The 22,743-nt window shown below is 44.1% G+C and overlaps 1 protein-coding gene across 2 annotated transcripts; it reads right to left on the reverse strand.

Annotated features, from left to right (window-relative positions):
- Nucleotides 1–1,007: 1,007 nt before the first annotated feature.
- On the reverse strand, nt 1,008–20,855 carry LOC120373711. Of its 2 annotated transcripts, XR_005585665.1 has the most exons (11): nt 20,649–20,855; nt 20,393–20,530; nt 19,933–20,024; nt 19,721–19,813; nt 16,904–16,982; nt 14,599–15,822; nt 10,301–10,457; nt 7,337–7,452; nt 5,512–5,612; nt 4,085–4,226; nt 1,008–3,903 (listed from the first exon to the last, which is right to left on the reverse strand). XR_005585665.1 is itself a non-coding variant. In XM_039492507.1 (9 exons), the coding sequence occupies exons 4-9, from the start codon at nt 19,801–19,803 to the stop codon at nt 5,555–5,557; spliced, it is 615 nt and encodes a 204-aa protein (XP_039348441.1). In that variant the 5' UTR covers nt 19,804–19,813; nt 19,933–20,024; nt 20,393–20,530; nt 20,649–20,855; the 3' UTR covers nt 5,328–5,554. The 2 variants fall into 2 exon arrangements, 1 of the variants encoding a protein (XP_039348441.1); XM_039492507.1 differs by lacking the exons at nt 1,008–3,903; nt 4,085–4,226 and having other exon boundaries at nt 5,328–5,612; nt 7,445–7,452; nt 14,599–14,774; nt 16,904–17,036.
- Between the last annotated feature and the right edge of the window lie 1,888 nt (nt 20,856–22,743).

A 22,743-nucleotide genomic window follows, 5' to 3' on the forward strand; every position in this document is an offset into this window, starting at 1 on the left:
AAAGGCTTTGGGAGTACATCCGGGAAATCCCTGGAGGATTTCCACTCCATCCCCAGACACGTTAACAGACTTTTCCAGTAGCTGTACTAGCCACGTATGCCAAGGCAAATTAATCATTAAACACACTGGCTTTTAAACCATGTATAATATTTACAAAGGTACACTCACCAGAGGTCCCTTCTCCACCTTCAGGGTCCGGGAGGCAGCCTTGGGTGGGATCGAGGGGTACTGACTCCAGGTCCAGGGTGAGAAACAGTTCCTGGCTGTCAGGGAAAACAGTTTCTCCTCTTGCTTGCTGTGAGCTATCTTCAACCTCATCATCATCATCTTCCTCATCCCCAAAACCCGCATCCCTGTTGCATGCTACTCCATTGACTGAGTCAAACCACAGGGATGGGGTAGTGGTGGCTGCACCTCCTAGAATGGCATGCAGCTCATCATAGAAGTGGCATGTCTGGGGCTCTGACCTGGAGCAGCTGTTTGCCTCTCTGTTTTTTTGGTAGGCTCACCTCTGCTCCTTAAGTTTCATGTGGCACTGCTGCGGGTCCCTGTGATAGCCTCTGTCCTTCAAGCCCTTAGAGATTTTTTCAAATATTTAGGAATTTCATCTTTTGGAATGGAGTTCTGATAGCACGATGCATCTCCCCATACAGCCGTCAGATCCCGTACCTCCCGTTTGGTCCATGCTGGGGTTCTTTTGCGATTCTGTGACTCCATCATGGTCACCTTGGCTGATGAGATCTGCACTCATCTGCAGATTGCCACGCTGGCCAAACAGGAAATGAGAATTAAAAATTCACGGGCCTTTTCCTGTCTACCTGGCCAGTGCATCTGAGTTGAGAGCGTTGTCCACAGCGGTCACAATGGAGCACTCTGGGATAGCTCCCGGAGGCCAATACTGTCAAATTGTGACCACACTACCCCAAATTCGACCTGGCAAGGTCGATTTCAGCACTAATCCCCTCGTCAGGGGAGGAGTACAGAAATTGATTTTAAGAGCCCTTTAAGTTGAAAAAAATGGCTTTGTTGTGTGGATGGGTGCAGGGTTAAATCAATGTAACACCGCTAAATTCGACTAAACTCATTGTGTAGACCAGGGCTGAGTCTGGAAAAAGAGAAATTTAGTTCACTGGTAAATAATAACCAGAGCTGGACTTTAAATTTTGATTCAAGAGAGCTGTACCTCTTATGTAGCTGAGCATTATGAACATTGACATGATGAGAAACAGTTACTGCTCTGTCTCACTGAACACTAGACTAGCCAAGGAAGTGTTTCTGACTGTAGAGTTACAACCTTTTAAAGTAATAAATGCTGAAGTAAAAATAATGAAAACTGCCTTAAAGCAACTGAGTTATCACAGTGTCAGAAGTGCTTGAGCAAGAGCTTAGCAACTCAGAAAATAGTTTATTTTAATTGAAAAACTTCATAGCTTATGATAGAAAAAAATTACTTCTTAACAGGATATTTTAAGGCACTGAGCAAAATGGGTGCAATTTATTTGAAATCAAGCTAGGTATCCAATCATGAATGCCATTATCTACTGCCTTTGCAAAGCATTAGATATTGTGCTGATACTCATATCTTAGTTATTTTTACAGTGCCAATCGTCATAGTATGAATGCTAAATACGGTGAGATTCTCAGGGTTGTCCATGCTGCATTCAGCTCTCTGCTTGGCAGGTTTCCTTAGTGTTTTTCTTTTATTTTTCTCTCCTCTGTTTTTCCTTGTCTTCAGTTCTTGCAGGAAACCTTTTGCACAAAGGTAAGTCATGTATTTTGTTCTGAAAATTCAGCCTTTGGCTTAGTCTTATCTCTTCTAGAATAAAGTTCCATGGTCAGTAGCCTTTGACCAAAAATGCCTTGTCTGTAGCTCTTGCAAGTTTTGTCCTTGGCACCATTAGCTGTATTGACCTAGAGGAATGCAGGCAGTGTTTCCCACTCTCACATATGTATCATAAGTAACACAAATTTGGCCCTTGCTGGAGCCAGTCTTACCTATGAGGTGAGAGGCTCATCCTTCAAGTGATTTTTTTCAGGCTGTCTGGAGAAAACCCCCTTTGATAGATTGCCTTCCCCCATGTCCTCACCTCCTGGGGAGTTTGTTTGTTTGTACAGTCACTCAATGACAGTTGTGGTAGGAGACTTGCAGAACATTTCTTTTCTCCTCAGGAGCGAAGAAGGTTTTGGAGGAGGGGAAGAGAGCAGCCAATACTATTTACTCAAGAGAGGAAGGGGAGGAGAGAACAAAAATTGCCCAGCAGCTCAAGGTGTCCCTTCTCCCTCCCTTCTTGTGAAAAATGGGTCAGTCTTCTCTCTGCTCCTCTATCCTCCCCTTTCCTCTTCTATAATGCTCCTATACCAGGCCTGGAATGGAGGAGAAGGTGGCCCTCTTGGAGTTGCCCTCTCCCGAGGCCTACAAGGGGGTGTTTGTGAAGATCCAGTGGAGCTGCCCCTCCTCCCAGGTGTGTGCGTGTGCATGTGTGTGCCTCTCTCTCTCTCTCCCCCTGAAGCTTTTCCTCCAACTAGGTCTAGATTGGGATGAAGAACCTACACAGGAGGAGCAGAGGTGTGCTGGGAGTAAGGGGCACATATGGGGTAGCGAGGCAAGAGGTGTGCAGAATTGTTGTGTGACTGGGTTTGTGGAGTTGATCTGTAACTGGGATAAGTGTGAGGACTGGGGATTTGTCACAAAATAAGTTGTTTTGGGGTTGAGAGATGACATAAAATTACCTGTGATGGCCAAAATTGTATTTCTCATTGTAAATTGGCAATGTGAATTGACACACATATTAGAGGCAGACAGGGGAAGTTAAAGTCAGAACACAGCTCAGTAATCATTACAATAAAATAAAAAAAATCCTTACAATTTATGAGACAACCTCATAATTTTTGTGGGTTCTGACTCCTGATTTTTGAACTTTTGGTGTTTGTGGAACTATGCAGGTGTCTTGATGGGTTGTGAATGGAGACCTAATGTTATCAGGTCCCATGTCAGTGAGGGCTGAAAGATGAAAGTTGGGATTTTCAAAAGTATTCAGCATTGGTCTTTTGCCATTGACTTCCTACCAGAGCAGAGTTAGGCTAACTCTGAGCACTTTTTGAAAATGCCAGCTGAAGACAAGTATTTTGAATTGGTAGAATAAGTGAATAGGGACAGGTCATGAAACAACACTGTGATGTGCTCTTGGCATCTTTTCCTGTATTCTGTATAGTTGAGTTTCTGTGCTGCTTTCACCTTCAGACTCTGATCCAGCGATTTAGAATAGTCCAGTCTGTAGCTGACTAATCCATGGATTGCTGTGGGCACAGCTTCATCAGTGGGAAAGTGCATTGATTATATACGTTTTGTGGGACGCTGGATGTAACAATCCTCCTCCTTTCAGTCTTGTGACTTGAAGAAACTGTACTGAGAAACATCCATGTATTTGTATACAAGACAAGAGTGAACATGGTGTTGAAATTTGAGGAGACCATCAGTCTAACTTAGGTGCATTGCTGTTTTAGCAAGATTGCTGTTTTAATTAATGTGATTTTCAAAATGCTAAAGGAAATAAGCTTGTGTTTTTTTCATGATGAAAAGCAAGATGAAATCTCAAGTTCTAGGGAGCTAGTGTCTTAATAGCTTGGGTTTACCTGCCTGGATTTGAGGTGCAAAGCAGGTATCAAGTGACTCCTTCACTATTAGTTATACAAGAGAACTATTGAAAAAAACCTTTGCAATCTTTTGAATCTCAACTGGAAATCAAAGTTGATGATGCCCATGGCACTCTGTTTGTAAATTGCTTTCAATATCTCTCTTTGTAAGATTTCTTCTGGGTCAGGAACGGGAGTATCTTTTTTTCTATATCAGGACTCAACTGTGGCTGATGCTATGCAAAGAGAAATTGCTGAGCTCCAATTCATCTGCAAATTTAACACCATCAGTTTAGGACTAAACAAAGACTGTGAATGGCTTGCCAATTACAGAACCAGTTTCTCCTCCCTTGGTTTTCACACCTCAGCTGCTGGAACAGGGCCCCATCCTCCCTGATTGATCTAACCTCGTTATCTCTAGCTTGCTTCTTGCTTGCTTATATATACACACCTGCCCCTGGAAATTTCCACTGCTTGCATCCGAAGAAGTGGGTATTCACCCACGAAAGCTCATGCTGCAAAACGTCTGTTAGTCTATAAGGTGCCACAGGATTCTTTGCTGCTTCCATTGAAAAGATTGTGAACATAGTTTCCTGCAAGTGATAAAGCACATGACCGCTACCTTTTTAGAGGGTTAGTCTTAATGCAGTCACAGTTTGTGCAGCTAATGTAGTATGTTTCTATCTTTGGAAAGGCGGTAGGAGAGTTTGCTGTAGTGTAAAATGTGTTAACTTAGAGCGAGTACTAGGTGGAGCTTTTGATTAAAAAAAGTCAGTATAATTATTTTGAAATGTGCCAGAATTTCAGTCCTGGAAACTGAGGATGTCCACAGGTCAAATATGAGACAGGAAGTGGCTATACATGCTTCTCCCCATCTCTGCCCTGCCAATGAGCCTGAACCTTAGCTCTGTTCCTCAGGGGCCATCTCTAGGCCTGAGTAGGTAGTCAGGTTTTTGTAGCTTTTCATTCTCCCCCACCCTTTAAGATTGTGAACAGAGGTGTCAGATATGGTGAACCAACCAGTCTGTTCAGTTGTCTGTTACTTAAGTCAGCAAACAGGCATCTGATGATCATTATTCAGGTCATTAATTATAGATTGAAACTAGTGACCTAGAATTGGTTGGCTGCATAAACTTCACTACCAATTGTCTGATCCATTTAGTTCTCCACAAGGGATAGGGTATCTCAGTGGAATGAGGTCCCCACACTTCTTATTGCTGGAGATATGTAATACAACATTCTAACTTTCACCTCCTTGGTTTTTGTTTGCAGAAATCCACTATGCAACAGTATATTGGATGAAAACTGAGAAAACAATCCAGGTCAAAGATATGCCTCCTTGGACAGGAATGGAGATGCCTATGGCTTTTACAGTGACACCATACAATCAACAGGGTGGGGGATTCTGGAGATCGGAGCAGGCTATGGGAGTCAGTCCATAGGCAATGAACGCCTCATGTATGCAGCTGGCTTTTTGGAGGGCTATCTCACAGCTCCGTAAGTACTTTTCAAGTTAGCTTACTCCGTAAATACCTCATTTCAGTGCATGATACTGCCAGCTATTTCTTCAGGTCTCTTTTCTCCCTCTCTATTTTGAAGCATATAAGTTAACTATAATATTAACACTTATCACCTTTAATCCAAAGATTTCAACGTTAGTTTGTTTTTTAACAAAGAGTCTCACAACAGCTTGGAGAGAGAGATGAGTATTAAACCTATTTTACTGATAAGGAATTGAACCACAGAGCTTAAGTAACTTTTCTAAAATCCAACAATTGGAATGCAAGCCAGGAGTCCTGTCACACATTTGCCCCAAGTAGATCACAAATGGATGAATTAGTCATTCTTTAAAAATAGCTCTTATGGAGGGATACATACATCTTCCCTTCCTTTCCTTGCTCAAGTGCTGGAAGAACCCCAGTTAACATAAGGCAGTTGTTCTCCGTTGGGACATGTGCATAAGTCTTCCATGTTGAAATCTGAAAACAAATGGGAGCATCTCAAGCTGTACTTTCTTCCCCATCTAACTGTCTGCCACATTCATCTCTGTGCATTCGGAGGGTCTGTTCTCCAAGAGCCAGCATTGTCTGAATTTTCTCCCATAAGAGATAAGTAAGTCTCTTTATGCCCTTGTTCTCTCCTTTTGCACACAGCTGTGACCAGGCAGCTTAACTGCCTCTTTTAAAGGCTCTCCTCTTCTGATAACAGCAAGTGGAAAGCATAACAGTCTGTTCCAAGATGCCGAAAGCTTTACTTGCATCGTCAACAACTGCTCAGCTGTCAGGCATCAGGCTACAGCAAAATAATCTAAATAGACCGGCATGCTCTATTTCACTAAGGAGCACATAGGGAGGTTCTGTGTTTCAGAAAACTATGAAAAAAATTTATGATGAAATAAACTCAGAGGTGCTGATGCTCTTTTACTATATCTTATCCCTTACTGTATAGACCAGGGGTAGACAAAGGCGGCACGTGAGCTGATTTTCAGTGGCACTCACACTGCCCGAGTCCTGGCCACCGGTCCAGAGTGCTTTGCATTTTAATTTTAAATGAAGCTTCTTAAACATTTTAAAAACCTTATTTACTTTACATACAACAATAGTTTAGTTATATATTATAGATTTATAGAAAGAGGCCTTCTAAAAACGTTAAAATGTATTACTGGCACACAAAACCTTAAATTAGAGTGAATAAATGAAGACTTGGCACATCACTTCTCAAAGGTTGCCGACCCCTGGCATAAACTAAGAAAGTATGTGTTCTGCTGTGCTTTTTCTTAACTTGTTTAACTTGTTATAAACAAAATGACTTGCAAATAAAGGAGAATCAGCACTTCATCCCTCCCCCCCCCCCCACACACACACTCCCCTCCACTCTTAAAGGAAAATAATTTGGCTATTCCAAATTCTGTGTTCATTTAGTAATCCTGGACACTGATTAAAATGAGGACAATTTTTTTTAGCATTGTGCCCAAAAACTGTGCATTACATGGTACTATGGGGAGGCAAGGAGGGGGAAAGTAATTTATTTCATAATTGCTTTTGGATTTTCAAAATTCACAGTTCAAATTTGGTGGGCACTACCTGTTAAATTCCTTAATACTAACTAGTTGTATTCAGACTGGGATAAAATCTGTCATTGCTTGGCCCCGAAATGCCTCTGAGTTCTTTCAAAAACCCTTGTTTTATAAATGAACTGAGAATTATTGGCCCAGATCTTCAAAAGCAGGTGCCTGAAGCTAGGCACCTAAATCCATATTTAGGCAGCTAAATAAATGTCCTGACTTTCAGAGGCACTGAGTGTCACAGTTACAGGGCTGGCTGCACCTCAGATCCCTTCTCTGGTCTCTGAGTGCACCTCCACAGGTAATAGCCCTCATGTTCTTACCTTTTTCCAGAGTGAAATCCTGCAATGCTCACTTAGACGGGGTCCTGGGTTACAGTATCTGTGGATCAGCTGCACTTACCCCTGCAGACCTGACTGGGTTTGGGTCTCCCCATAGTTCCTTTCAGTGGCAGACAGAGAAATAAAATTGAGAGGAGTGCTAGGCCTCACTTTGCTCAGCCAATTACAGAGCAGCTCTAAATCCATCACACTGAGCACCTACATTTCTCATTTATTTCAATGGAACATGATAGGCCCGAGAGAGCAAACTTTAAACCTGGAATATCATTGGTCAAACGTCTCTCTGGTATGTTCTCACCAAGCCGGCATTCTGTCAGTGATGCTCCTTTTCATTTAAAGAGGTAAATTGAAATTCTCCTTTGGAATGTACCTTGAAATTCTCAGTGCGATTTCATGATTGCCTTACATTTTGTCCTAGGTAGAATAGAAAAGCTTTAACTTAATCTAATGAGCTGATTACTGCTTCAGTATGACACCATTATAAAGCATGAAGGACTTAGACGTTTCATTAAATATCACAAGGCAGTTAAAAAAAATCACTTGAATCCCTGAACTCCTTCCTCCCTTGTATGTCTCTGATTTGTGCAAGGAGGCAGGACCTCTCAAGAAGCTGCAGTGAAAAACCATGATTTGAGGTCCTCAAATCATGTTTTTTCGCCTTCCTCTGCAGCCTTCCTCTGCAGCCTTGGACACTTGCTGGAAGGTTCTCTGCACCTTGAAATTGTGGAAGCCAGTAAATAAGTAACAAGGTTTTGAAGAGATCTTAATGAATGTTAGTTAGCATGAGTTAGGTTAACTGTGACCCTGGTGACGTGAGGAAGCAAGATAATGTAAGACAGAGTGAATTGTGTGAAAGTTATTACGACCTTGCAATATGCAGTCTTGCAGTCTTGTTTTTCTAGTGAGATAGCAGAAAAGCTTATGTATAAACAAAATGTATTTGTTGCTTTTTACTGTCTGTATTATTGCTAGAAATTGTCTGAAACAACGTATAAAGGCTTGATGTAATTGTTTACCAGTTGAGAGACCTGTCCAGGACCCTGTGTCCTATGGCACTCTCTCCCTCCATGGTAATTACTGGAGAAATAATAAAGAATTTGATTTTGCTGCACCCAAACAAAAAGTGAGAACTGAGTTTTTCTTCGACAAAATCTTTAAACCACGATTTGAGGACTTCAATGGATCAGACACAGATTTGATACAGGAGTGGGTGGGTGAGATTCTGTGGCCTGCACTGGGCAGGAGGTCAGACTAGATGATCACAATGGTCCCTTCTGACCTTAAAGTCTGATTCTATGATTCTGCACTGGCTTGGTCAATGAGCAGCCTAGAGATGCCACTGGTGTAAAGTTTGCCCTATGTTGCTGGACATTCACTGGGTGTGTCAGATAGAGGGGTCTGTCAGGGGGCTGGTTACAACTCCTTGATTACCTGTCCTGGCCCAAGCACTTATTAGAGCAACCTGGGAGCTTCTCTAACTTGCTTATCTGGCTATCATCCCCAAGGGACCATCTGCCAGCTGGAGTGTATTCAGGGCTGGTGCAAACTTTCAAAAATGAATACTGCATAATATGATGTTGTTCATTAGAATTAATACACGTTATTGGACCCCATATCTACTCTGGCAACACCATCAGAGGACCCAACCACATCAGCCACACCATCAAGGGCTCATTCACCTGCACATCTACTAATGTTATATGTGCCATCATGTGCCAGCAATGCCCCTCTGCCATGTACATTGGCCAAACCGGACAGTCCCTACGTAAAAGAATAAATGGACACAAACTGGACATCAGGAATGGTATAATACAAAAGCCAGTAGGTGAACACTTCAATCTCCCTGGACATTCTATAACAGATTTAAAAGTCAAACTTCAGAAACAGACATCAAAGAGAAACAGGAGAACTAAAATTCATTTGCAAATTTAACACCATTAATTTGAGCTTGAAGAGAAACTGGGAGTGGCTGGCTCATTACAGAAGCAGCTTTGACTCTCCTGGAATTGACAACTCCTCATCTATTATTGGGAGTGGACCACATCCACCCTGATTGAATTGGCCTGTCAACACTTGGTCTCCACTTGTGAGGTACTCCCTTCTCTTCATGTGTCATTATATAATGCCTGCATCTGTAACTTTCACTCCATGCATCTGAAGAAGTGAGGTTTTTTACCTACGAAAGCTTATGCCTAAATAAAGCCTTGGCTACACCTGAGAGTTACAGCGCAATAAAGCCGCCCACAGTGCTGTAACTCACTCCCCATCCACACTGGCAAGGCACGTACAGCACTGTATCTCCGTGGCTACAGCGCTGCAGGTACTCCACCTCCCCGAGGGGAATAACAGCTGCTGCGGAGTGGCTGAGATGCTGGTGCTCTAGTGTAAACGGGGAGTAAACTTATTACACAGTGATTGGCCTCCAGAAACTCCCCATAATCCTTTTTAAGTGAAGGTTCCTCTCCTTGTTTGTTGTGATGCCTTTGTTTTGTTGTGAACTCCAGGTTCCGGGAGCTGCTTATCAAAACACCAAACACAGCTACTGTTTGCTGTGAATGAGCAGAGGCAGGCGGGGGGCTCCCTTTGGAATGCCCACAGCTAATGTTTGCTTGAAGAGAGAGGCGCGCGGGCGCAGGGAGGGGAGGGGAAGGGTCCCTTTCGGGGAGTGGCTGCTTATCTGGTCTGTGAGAAAAAAAACAAACAGCTGCTGTTTGCTTTCAGTGAGTGAGAGAGGGGTGGAGGAGGGAGGGGGGTCGGAACTTGCAAGGCAGAGTGCCGACAGTGTCGGCTCCAAAAATCCACACTCTCTCCCCCACACTCTGTATCACACTGCACCCCACCCCTTTTGAAAAGCATGTTGCAGCCACTTGAACGCTGGGATAGCTGCCCATAATGCACCGCTCCCAATGCCGCTGCAAATGTGGCCACAACAATGCGCTGGTAGCTGTCAGTGTGGACAGATTGCAGCGCTTTCCCTACTCAGCTGTACGAAGACAGGTTTAACTCCCAGCGCTGTACAGCGGCAAGTGTAGCCATACCCTAAATCTGTTAGTCTTTAAGGTGCCACCAGACTCCTTGTTATTTTTATAAAATTAAAATGGCGGACACTCAGTCATACTGGGGGATCGGGTTTGGTGGGGAAGGGAAGCAGACAAGGTTTGGTAAGTGGGGGTTCGGGTTTGGCTGGAGAGTGCAAGGGGAGCAGACCGGGTTTGGTCACTGGGAGGATCGGGTTTGGCTGGGGAGGGGAAGGGAAACAGACCTGGTTTGGGTGTAGAAGCGGGAGCAGGCGCAATCTGGGTTTGGCTGGGGGGCAGCGGGCAAGGTAGGATTCAAAGAGCCGCAAGGTGAAATGGGCGCTCTCCTCTCCAGTCCCTGGCATGCAGCAGGCTCCACTCTCCTTCTGGCTGCTGTGAAATCTATAAGACAGAGGAGCTATTACTGTAATGTACCTACCAACACAGCAATATCTGTACAATTATCAATCCACAATCAAAGGACTTCGCTGGCTTTCTAAATGGCAGAAGAGCAATTCATTGGGAGCGTGGTTCGTATCATATATGTCCTCCTTACAGTCTGCAATCTACAGCCAGCATCTTGATTGGCAGCGGCACCCCCAAATCTTGGTGCCCTAGGTTGTGCCGGCCCTGAGTGTATTGCATTCTGGCCAGTCCCATTCCCTGTCCCCAGCATGCCCCCTCCACTGGGGACTGAGGGGGAGGACTATGTAGGGGCCCACTCTGCTAGTTCTCTGCCTACTGGGGGAATCCCCAGAAGGGGAGTCATGGTGAGTCTGCTTCCTTTGTGCCGCCTGAGTGGTACAATGGGAGCAGAGCAGAGAGGAGAGTTTTCTGCTTACAAGGGACGTAAGTGGTGCATAGGCCCTCTGCACAGGAATGCATTTCACCCTCAGAGACGAACTGGGAATAAGGCCTGCAGATCTTGCAAACCTATTCCTCCCAGTGAGGGTTGCCCTCTTGGTGAAATGACCTAGGATTGTCGCAGGCTTTAACAGAAAGAAGTCTGGCCTTGTGACAAGTGCTCAGCATGATCATATGCAACCCAGATTACCTACTTGGCTCTGATGTATTGCTCTCAATGCTAGGCGAGAGCTCCCTACACAGATGAGTGGCTTAGTTCTGCTCACTCTGGATCCCAGCAAAGCTCTTGGCAATTCCCATCCATTCCTCTTCCTCAAAACAGTACAGCCAGAGAGTGTCTTTGGTGCTCTGGAAGTGTGCAGGACCCTTTCTTCCCTCTCTAAATATACATTTTTTGCAGAGCTATTAGCTAATCCATTGAGGAAGAAACACTTGGTTAACTGGTAAGTAAAACACTGTTAGATGTCAGTTGAGTTTTTCACAAGCTATCAAATCAGCATCCACCTGATCGCTTTCTTGATCCCAAATGGGATCATCTTCCAGTAACCCTTTTGTGTCATACTTTCAATTAATGTGCTAGGACATCCAAGATGCTACTGACCTAAAGCATGCTTGAAAACAGAAGTTTCATTATAGGGATACTTTAATCTCACTCTCTCATCTTTTTCCATTGTAAGACAGTTTGAATGGGTGGTGAGTTATGCCACTTATACTCTAAAAAGTCTCTTCTTATTACATGCCTCATGGTTTGTCTTGCACCAGAGATGCAAAGGTAATAGAGTGATAAAGAAACAGCTGACTTGCAAACTGTGCTGCTTATCTGTTACTATTCATGAAGCCAGAATTGAAAGAAATGAAGGGAAAATGGCAGAAAATAACTTTTGACACTTATTCTTTCAGGTGTATGTATGACCATACTTCAAACCTGTATCTGCAACTAATTAAGAATCCCATCGTTCTAAGCAGAATTCAGGAGTTTATGCGGTGTGTACTGAGTTACTTGAAATGTGATTCTTGAGTTCATGGCTTAGAAATAAAAGAATGATGGAATCCTCAGGTCTTTCAGCAATAAAAATAGCAGGCAATCTATTGACCAAAACGGACCCTGAACTACATAGGCACCGACTCCAAGGGTGCTGAGTGCTTAGCACCCATCAGCAGCCAAGCTTCCCCCCTCACCTCCCTGCTTCCCAGCGCCTCTCCTCTGTTGGCAGCCCCACTGATCACTCCTCCCCCTCCCTCCCAGCGCCTCCTACCTGCCGCGTGCAGGTCGGCTCTGGGAGGGAGGGAGAGGAGTGGGGACAGGGCACACTCAGGGGAGGAGGTGGGATGGGGCAGAACAGGGGTGGGAAGAGGCAGGGTGGGGACTTGGGGGAAGGGGTAGAGTGGGGGCGGTCCTGGGGCTGAGTGAGGGTGAAGCACCCCCTGGGTAGAGGGGAAGTTGGCGTCTATGGTGAATTTGGTAGGGCCCTAACTATACAGAATCCTTTGGATTTCAAAGGATTTGCTGCAGAAATTCGATCAGTGTCTTGAGGCTCTCCCAGAATCCTGAAGATGAGATGCTAATTCCTAAGCAAACTGATTCATCAGAAGACTTTAGACATGTAGGAATATGCTTGTGATGTCCCCTTTTCTCCATCTCCCCTCTCCCACTTCCCCCTAGGGGGATGCTTGTTCCAGGTTCTGGGTGGTCATGACTTAAAGCCAGATGGGGGATGTTCTAAAGCACTCAGCGTTGGCCTAGTCCTGCTCCCATTGTAGTGATTTGGAATTTTACTATTGATATCAATGGGGGAAAGTGTTAGACCAGCACTGAGCACTTTTGAAAATCCCATGTAGACAGTATATAAGTATTGTGCTGATCCAGTCAGCAATGGTGTATGCATCATCACAATTACTTACCTTGTACACAGTGCCAAAGAACATGGCCCTTTTAAGTAGATCACTGTGAAGGGGTCAACTCACTGCTGGAGTTGCTCCTTGTGGTCAGGCGTGGCAGCTCTCACCCTGTCTGGCACCCCCTGCCAACAGATGCTCTGGTCCTCTGGAGGTCAGCCTCCTCCTATGATGATCCTACAGCCAGGTCATGATTTAAGTCCACCCATTCCAAGGTGACATACAGTTCATTAAAATAAAAGCCCAGTCCTTATATCTGGTGTCCAGCGCCAGTGCTGGGCTCTGTGGTCCTTTCCCCTTCTCTGGCCTCGTGCCACCATACGAGTGGCTTGTATGGGAACCCAGGCACACACACTACACTGCTTCCCAGCCCAGGGAACCTATAACCAGCAGCCAAAGAAAGCTCCATCTCACTTCTTGCTGCTACCTCCATGGGCTTCTTCCTACTCATCCTCTCAGGCCTTCTCCCCTGCAATCTCTCAGTCCAACTCTTGATTATTTTTGAAAGTGGTTTCTCATGTGTAATTTAATATAGAAACTAAAGTTATCATATATACAGACTCCCAGGACCCTCTTCTGGGTACATCACACTGTTGAGGTTTTTTTAAAAAACAAACAAACAATGTTTATAGACCTGAGGTACCTTGCCTGCCCCTCCCCTGCCATATGTGAGAGGATAAAGCAATATAATAAAAGCTAAATGTATGTCTCAGCCTTCCTCCTCTAAATCACAGCCAAAATTAGGTACACCTGCGATACAAGATCTTAGCTATGTGGGGAAATTTTGCTTATTATTGGAACTTTTGGCAGAGGTTTTCATTTTGGAAGTTTTTTTCCCTTCCCTTTTGTGCACAAAGCAGTGTATTACATTCTTTCTGCTGATTACTTTCACTGCAAAAGCAGAATGGTCCAAATAGCTCGTGGGCAATACAGTTCTCCATTTGACTTCCTTGTGAAAATAGGTAGCAATTGAGAGAATACTGTTCTCTTCTCTTCCATCTCTCTCCAGCAGTCTCTCTTCAGAGAGGCCAGCTTCATGGTTAGGAACAAGGCTTCATGGAAGCACTGTACTTCTTTCCTACCTGGATGCTTCCCGTTGCAAATCTCCCAGTCTTATTCCTCCAGCCACAAGCACTCTGTGACCCTATTGAGCCTTGTCTACACTAAGGGTATGATAACAACCATGGAGGATTTTCTAAAAATTACCCTGGAGTCAAGAAGGCTTAAGATTAGACTTCTGTTTAAATGTTTATCTGGAAGAGGCCAGGGGAGAGACTACCAAATGATAGGTTACAAATAAACTGTGAATTAGATCACTCTGGTCTCCTAAAACCAGGATGGGATTTTTGAAAGTCCTTAGTCTAGTTTCTGGTGACTGGCTTTCTCTATTAACCAGTCTGAGCAAGTAGTTTCACATTTGGCTAGTATCACTGAGCTTACCTAACTCCCCGGGCATCATTTATCTCCATCCTCAGGATGTCTTATCAAAGGGTTTGCATGCACAAGGAAGTCAGTATGGAATAGCTAAACACATTAGTTATTGTAAGCTTTTTTTCTCATGTAGACAAGCCCAAAGTTTTTGTGAGACCTCAGTGCTCATCTGGGTCATTAATAAAGGCATTTAGATAAATGTTCAACTGACTAAAGTTTTCAAACCTAACAGTACAGTATCTGCTGACTCTGGGCTTTCTGTACAGATACAACAGGTTTTAATAATTCTTGTTAACCTCTCCTTTGGGGGTGAAAGAAAAACAAACTTGTATTAACAGCTGAAGTTGCTCACACAGTCACTTTTCCGTCTGAAAATACCGGTATATTCTTTTGTTTTGGTCTCTTTGCCTCCCAGTCCCTGAGTGTCTTTGATGTCCGCTTTCTGGATGCAGTTGGAGATCTACTGGACCCTATTCCTGCATTATTCACGTATTCAGCAGTGGGTTGGTATAAGGGTGACCCAGCAGGCTTTGGGAGATATCAATGGGTCATGGGTCACTGCTCTGCTCTTATCAAGGTGAGGGCAACAAAACTTCTCATAACTTCTAGCCCCTGCGTAGACTTGTATCATGATCATGTTGATGTAACCCTCATTATTATTTATATTTTGGGAACATATAGGGGCCTTAATCAGGCATCGGGGCCCCATCATGCTGGGCACTACAGACACATCAATTTAGATTTCATTTTGTTTTAGCTGATACTGTTCATAGATAAGTTTTCTAACAAATCATTCTAGCTCTTGATTTTGTATCATGTTACTCTTGTATTTGGGCTTTCATTTGTCTCTAAATTGAAGTTGTTAAATATCCAAAGATGGCCAAAAGCCATGTTGGAGAGACAGATAAGAAGTTCCCGTGCATTTTTAAGGGGTACAAAACATCTCAGAATGGCGGATCAGGTGACTCTGCAGTGTGCTACCTTTGAAAAGGGCAGTATCTGATTTTCTAGAGCCAGTCTCTTGTCCCTTGGTCTGGTAGTGATCAGGAAGACTGTCGAGGCAGCGTTTTAACTTTCTGGGGGGAGGAACGGGAGATACCTGCATCTGATTTAGAGGTAGCCTCTTTGTGTAAATTTGGGGAGTTAAAGATGCTATAGCAGGCCATGCAACTGGTGATTTTTCACTATCATCCAGGAGAAGAACTATGGTATTATGGCAATGGGTGTGATATAAAAATGGTTAGAAACTGGTTTTTCATTTCTAGTGGTGTTCTCCTTCCGTGCTGGTAGGGGGATGGAACACTGCAGGTGTGGGCACAGTGCTCTGAGGAGGAGGAGGCAGTGCCATCTAGATCAACAGGCACTCTTGGTTTGACTTTCTTTTTTAAAGAGAGGTTTTGTTATTGGGCTTCAGAAGGAATCTCAATAGCTGGTGTAGATGGTGGCCACAACATGGTGCTTCAAAGATGAAGGTGACAAAATGGGGAATTCTCAGGGTTCCAGTTGGGATCTGAAGACTTCTGGGACACTCCCTTTTGGTGTGGGGAATGTCACAACTCAGGAACCTTAGCTTAACCTGGAGAAGAGTCAGATATTTACTTATTGTAACTGGCTTCTGTGAACAATGGATATTAGAGCTCAGTGAATACTTAAAAGTACGAAGGTAAAGACAAGGGAACCTTGTCAGTAAAAGCAAATTTGTTTAAAAATGTAAATGTATATTGACAGAATATTCTTTTTTATTTAAGCAGGTCACCAAGAGGAACATAAGCAAAACCAGCATATTTTCAGCTAATATTGAAGAATATTTGTAGAAAGCAAATTTTGCATAATACATGTGTCCAATAAAAACTAAACTAACTAATTTCAAATAATTACTACTAATTGCTTGTAAACAGCCAACTGACCAAGGATTATTCCCAGAAATGTCAGTGACTAAATTTTAACAGCTGTAGCTGGCTGCCACCATAGGGCAGCTTCTCCCAGCCGACCTCTGTAAATTTCCCTTAGCTGGTTCCACCCAAGTTGGCAACAAATTCTTTTTTTAAAAAAAAAAAGCAAACAGAACACAAAACAAAACCTTCATAACAAAAATCCTCTCCTCCCAGGTGCCTTGTCTGGGGTGAAGGCTTCAGCCTTCCTGCCCAACTTAGAGGCCAGGTCACACCGCCTCAATCTTTTCTCCTGTAGGCTGGGAAAGGTCAGCAGGCAACCAGTGCTTCCCCTGCTCATGTCTCTCTCAGAGTGAGGCAAGAGTCAGGTTGTATTACATGCTTTTCCCCAGAACTTATTCTGGATGGCTGATAGAGAGGGAAGCCTTGTCCCACCCTACCCTGCAAAGCTCCTGATCCCAGGCCCTTAAAGAAACAGTAGCCTGGGTTTCCCCAGACTATCACCTTCGGACCATTTCTTCTCTCCTAGCACCTACATCCGTCATTTCCTAGGCCATTATCTGCTCCAGAATTCCTGGTCTCCCAGGTATCCCCTCTCTGGGTTTAAAGGGCCAGTATGCCCTATTATAACAAGAGATTCAAACTTGATAGTCTGATAATTCTTGAACAAAGGCAAAATCCATCAGATCGGTTATTTGCAACAAATTGTTGTTCCAACTCTACTGGTGTAGAATAGAGAGTGTTAGAATGATCAGGATTACTCACTGTTCTCCTTTTGTTTTCTAGGTTCTCCCTGGATATGAGAACATCTATTTTGCTCATTCCAGCTGGTTTACATATGCACCTACGTTGAGAATATATAAACACTGGGACTTCAACATCAGATTCCAGTATATACCTTTTTAAATAAAGGTAAGTCATGGTTTAGCACAGACTAAAATATGGACATAAAAAGACAGTATCACCATAATAGCAAAAATAAATAAAATAAAATCCACATAAAATCCAAGTATTATAACACCATTGTTGGACACAGGGTCCCAATTTAAGATCTCAAAGTAATCAGCCACAGTTATGCAAAAGGTACTGGATATGTAATACCTCACCTCTAACTTCCTTCTACATTTATGTTCATCTATTTAATTTCATCAGTCATTCGTGTAGAACAAAACACATTATGCTCAGCGTCTTTGACAGATTTTTTTTTCTATTTTTTTTTAAATATCAAGCAACTTTGTGCCTTGTGAAAGACAGCTGTGAGAATAAAAATCACTGAAATCTTCTTTAGTTACATCCGGTAACTATCTGCTTGTGGGGATGGAGAGATACCCAGTTTAAAAAACTGAGACTTCTCTACATGTGCATAAAAAAAATTCCAAGACACTTTCCATTTTAAGTTAAAAGCTGGTCTGTGTGTATATGTATGTGTATATGTATAATGCCTTTATTACAAACAGCCAAAGAGATTAATACAAATACTGGCATTTTTTAAAGGCCTGGATCAATATCACCACTTGGTGGTGAAATAGATTTAGACAGACTGGATTATTTTATTTACTGATGTGTCTGGTCCTCTTTTACTTTTGCCTCCAAGAGAGTGTTCGAAATTTAAAATCCATCCTGGATTTCCTTCTACTAATGTAAATCCTTACAAAGTATTCAATGCAACAGGATAAACTTAATTTTTTTTAATGGAATGTCTATCCGTCTCCACAAGCAGATATTACCAGATGCAACTAAAGAACGTTTCAGTACTGCCAATTCATGCCCCTTAGCCTACCCAATTCTAACATTTAAGGTGCTGGAAAAGGTTGAGGTCTACCAATTCCAAGCATCCCTGGCAATTACAGAGAAGAGAATTAACCAAGTGAGATATTTCCATCTCCTCCTAACTTCTGTCCCCTGCTCATTGTTCCAGAATAAGGGTAAAATGAAATATCCTCAAAAATCTTACAGACATATTCAGGGCTGGCTGGGACGGGATATTCCATCTCCAACCCAAGTCTGGAAACCCATTTAACCCTGTATGTGTGAGCAAAAATCTCCACCTACTTCTATAAGGGAAAAAGTCATTATAGTTCCACAGCATAATTCTCTAAAACTATGGAGGAATGTCTTTTCTCCTGTGATCTCTAGTTCTATGAATTCACTTTAGTATTTTCCCCTGGGCTAAAGGGAGGTGTGAAAATGGGAGGGTATAGAAACAAATTAATAGGCTGTGAAGGCTCATTTCAGAATGGCACAAGACAAGATAGTCAATAGACGCAGACTTTGCTAGATGTCAAGAGAGAGTGATGTGTGGGCACACCTGAGAACAGAGTATGAGCTCATTGACCCAGGACTGGCAGCAAATTCTATTTCACAGCAGGAGAGGCAGAAGGGTTGTGGGGAGAAGAAGGCAGAATCCCACAGGGGCACCTTCTTACCCAAAAGGAGTACAATAGGCACTATATGATGCAAGCAACTTGATAATCTATAGATTACTTGAATAAACATATTTTCTAATAACCTTGAAAACTCTTTGGGGGTAAAAGGGAGGTTTTATGCAGACATCAGAAAATTCATAGACGAGCAACAAAATAATTAAGGGGCTAGAGGGATTGAGGAAAAAAGATTAAAAAGAATTGAATATGTAATACTACTGCTTGGCTAAATAATGAAGGTGGGGATATGATTATGTTGCCCCTTTTTGACCTGAATGGTTATTCAAAGTTCAGGGCCCTGGGGATGTTCCTGCTAGAAGTACTGAAAATGGAATCTCATATTTCCTGTGTACATTCCTTGTAAATAAACAAAATTGCATCAAAGTCCTGCTTTTCCGAATACAGGATTAACTAAAGGCAAAAAGAGGAATTTCTTAGCTTACAGGTCCAAGCTTCTTTTTAGCCAGCATCCCAGAATCAGAACCTCTCTCTAAGTTTCTCTCAGGGGTCTCACTTTGGTTATAGACTTCTGCTTTGATTTTTCCAGGTAGTCTGTGAGTCTCTCCGGACATGTGCATGTGTGCACAAACACACATGTTCTGCCCTCGACCCCACCAAAAACAATACTTAGCACACACACACACACCATGCCCATACAGTCCAAACCTGTTCAGTGGGTTCACATAACCCTTTAGTTTTAGATGGGGGGCTATGGTTAATTTATCCTTACAGTTATGTTAACTGAAGAGTGTATTCACACCCATCAATCACAACAAGGTTTTAACTCAACCCATAACAAGGTTCCACCCAGCTCAAACAATTACTTTCCACATATTATTTTCTGAAGGTGTACACACCAAATAGGGAAAAGAATGTTAGAACAACTGTCATGAAATTAAGAAAAGGACAATTTAGGCTTTGGGGCAAAGTTTAACTAGGATGCTGGACCAATAGACTGTTTCGGTGTAGGAACTCCTATTTCCCTACTATACAGAAACTACTATTTCTGTATACTTTGCTCTATTGCTGCTAGATTTATACACAAAGGTCTGGCCCATTTCTTCTGCACCACCAAAAAACATCTCTCCTGCCTGCTGCCACTACTTTAGGACAACATCCTGATTCTCTCCAGCAGGGAGAGGATTTTTTTTCATCTCACCTCCAATGCTCTCTTGTAGTCCCCCAGGTGAAAGGCGCAGTATCCAATCCAGAGGTCAGTGTCCTCATCTTGTTCCCGCACATGCCGTTTAAACTTCAGAGAAAACAGGATGCAAAAAAGACACCAGCTGTCAAATTTTGTCAGATTGTCTCATGTGAAACAAATCAATTTATAAAATTAATATAAGGATGATTTCTGCTGGCTTGACAAACCTGGACACGGAAGTCAGGTGGTGTGAATATCACATTTTCAAGGACAGGCAGTTTCTATCCAGTCACACAGTCTCTGTACAAATATTGTAAAGCTGTAAAAGTAAAGGAGAGCGAGTGATTATTCAGGCACAGGGGGCATATCTAGGGTGTGAGAAAGAACAGAAAGGACAAATTAGTTGAAAAAGCTGGAACTTTCTCCAAAGCGGGAGCTCTGCTGCAATTGGGAACAGTCTGCCAGAAGGAGCCTCATCACCCCAGTCACTGGGAGAAGGGTTTGGGCGAGGCCCCGGGGGCTGTGCACTGGGCACCAATCCTGCACTGGCGGGGGGACGCGGGGAATGGGGACCCGGGGACCTGCGGCCCCTCCCACTCGCACCCCCGTTGCCTGGGAGACTGGCGGAGTTAGCCCGTTAGCTGCGGCAGCGCAGAGCCCCGTAGGCCGAGCCCCCTCCCCCGTTACCTCCAGCAGGGCGATGGCGCCGGTGAAGTCCCTCTGGGCCAGCAGCTCCTCCAGTTGCGGGACTTTCTTGCCTTTCTTCTTCCGTTTGTCGCCCTGCGGCGGGGCGCCCCCCACGGCCGGCTTGGCCCGGGAGAGCATCTGGAGGGGCAGAAAGAAGAGGGGAGACGGGGTGAGAGCGGGGAGGCGCTGGGGGGCGTCAGACCTCCCCGCTCCTGCGTCCCACAAGCGGCGGCCCCCTCCCCGCCCTGTCCCTCACCATCTTGCCCCGGGCTCCTCGCTGCTCCAACGACTCCGTTACCCCGGTAACGCCGCGGGGGGGGGGGGGAGAATGAGTAAGTGAAACACCGAATAGGGCCCGGCTGGAACTCAGGTCCCAGCTCACAGTTCCGGCCCCGACCCCGTGGCTAGCGCAAAAGAGAAGCCGCTCGATTCTCCGGGGAGAGTTTGCGAAGGGACGTTTCCGGTGCGGCTCGCGCCTATCTCCATAGCAACCCAAGGAGCGGGGTGTGATTTTATCGCCGCAGTGTCACAATATTTATGTATTGTTGGTAAATGGCCCAGCTCTGGGGACGAGCGGTTGAGATGAGCCTGTGAGTTTTCATGTGTAATACAAACCCGGCCTTCAGGGTCTGGAGACAAGCTTGAAAACAGGACCCAGGTCCGCTTGAGAGGCTCATCAGTGAAGAAAGCGAAGAGAACAGATTTTTGGTGTCTGACTCATGGCTTTTCAGTGCCTGGGGTTGCTAATAGTGTGATTGTGCAGCAGAAAACTTGGGGCTGTGGTACAACACCAGTGCTTTTGTCAGGCGAGAACATAGTAACGTCCTTTGACAACATGCTTAGAGGCCCTACATAGGATATAACACTAAATAATGAAATCAGAACAGGGAACTACTGATTTTTGGCCCCAGGAACAAATGATTCAGTGGTGATGTCATGACATGTATCAGTGTGTGGTATGTGATGTCATCACTGTACTCTTCAGTGCCATCAGTGTGCGTGGACCTTTACAGACAACTCAATACAGTAACTCCTCGCTTAACATTGTAGTTATGTTCCTGGAAAATGTGACTTTAAGCAAAATGATGTTAAGTGAATCCAATTTCCCCATAAGAATTCATGTAAATAGGAGGGGTTAGGTTCCAGGGAAATTTTTTTCACCAGACAAAAGACATATATGTATATATATACACACACACACTATAAGTTTTAAACAATTTAATACTGTACACAGCAATGATAATTGTGAAGCTTGGTTGAGATGGTGAAGTCAGAGGGTGGGATATTTCCCAGGGAATGCCTTACTGCTAAATGATGAAGTAGAACAGCTGAGCCCTCAAGGGTTAATGCATTATTGTTACTGTAGCCTCACACTCTACAAGGCAGCACAAATGGAGGGAAGGGAGACAGCATGGCAGACAGAGACACACTCTGTGTGTATGAGAGTGAGAGAGATGTGCATTTCCCCTTTAAGTATGCTGACCTCCTCTAAGTAAATTGCCTTTTTAAGTAGATCAGCAAGATGAGACAGCAGCTGCTGCCAGAAAGCTCCCTCCATCCTGAGCACCCTGTCGTTCCCTCCCCACCCTGCTCTATGGAGATGGGAGTAAGCAGGGCGCAGGAGCAGGGGGAGAGGGACACCCTGACATTAGTCGCCCTCTTCCTCCCTGCCCTGCACAGCAAACAGGAGGCTCCCAGGAGCATTTTCAAGGCAGAGAGCAGGAGCAGCACATGGCAGTGTGGAGAGGGCCAGCTGAACTGCCGGCAATTGATAGCCTGCTGGGTGGCTGCTGCACAGGGAACTTAGGGGAGGAGGGAGCTGATGGGGGGGCCTATCCACCCTGGTTCTAAGCCCCCACCACTAGCTTTTTCTGCAAACAGTGGACAAAGAAGGTGGTTGCCAAACAATGTTATAAGGGAGCATTGTGCAACTTTAAACGAGCATGTTCTCTAATTGATCAGCAACGAAACAATGTTAACCGGGATGACTTTAAGTGAGGAGTTATTGTAGATAAGTTCCTCCCCCAAATGGCCCATTAACATTCCTCCAGTCATAGGGAAGAAAGGAAGTGGGAGAGCAGCTGAGGGGGTTGTTATTGGATTATAGATTGTTGTCCTCGTCCTGAAAGGAAACCTGCACAAACTTTAAAAAGATGAGTCTGGGAGCTTAAATTCTTAACTTTGCTAGACACTAAAAATCATGGTCTGAACAGACGTTGGCCTTATGGCTTATTAAAATGGTGTAAGTGAAGTGTTAATGGGCCACTTCACCTCAAACGGTCTCTTGAAATATGTGCTAAACAATCTGTTCCATCTTGTCTTTAGCTGTGACACTCTGAATTAGTTTCCCA

The sequence above is a fragment of the Mauremys reevesii genome, linkage group 1 (genome assembly GCF_016161935.1).
Source record: "Mauremys reevesii isolate NIE-2019 linkage group 1, ASM1616193v1, whole genome shotgun sequence".
NCBI lineage: Eukaryota > Metazoa > Chordata > Testudines > Geoemydidae > Mauremys > Mauremys reevesii.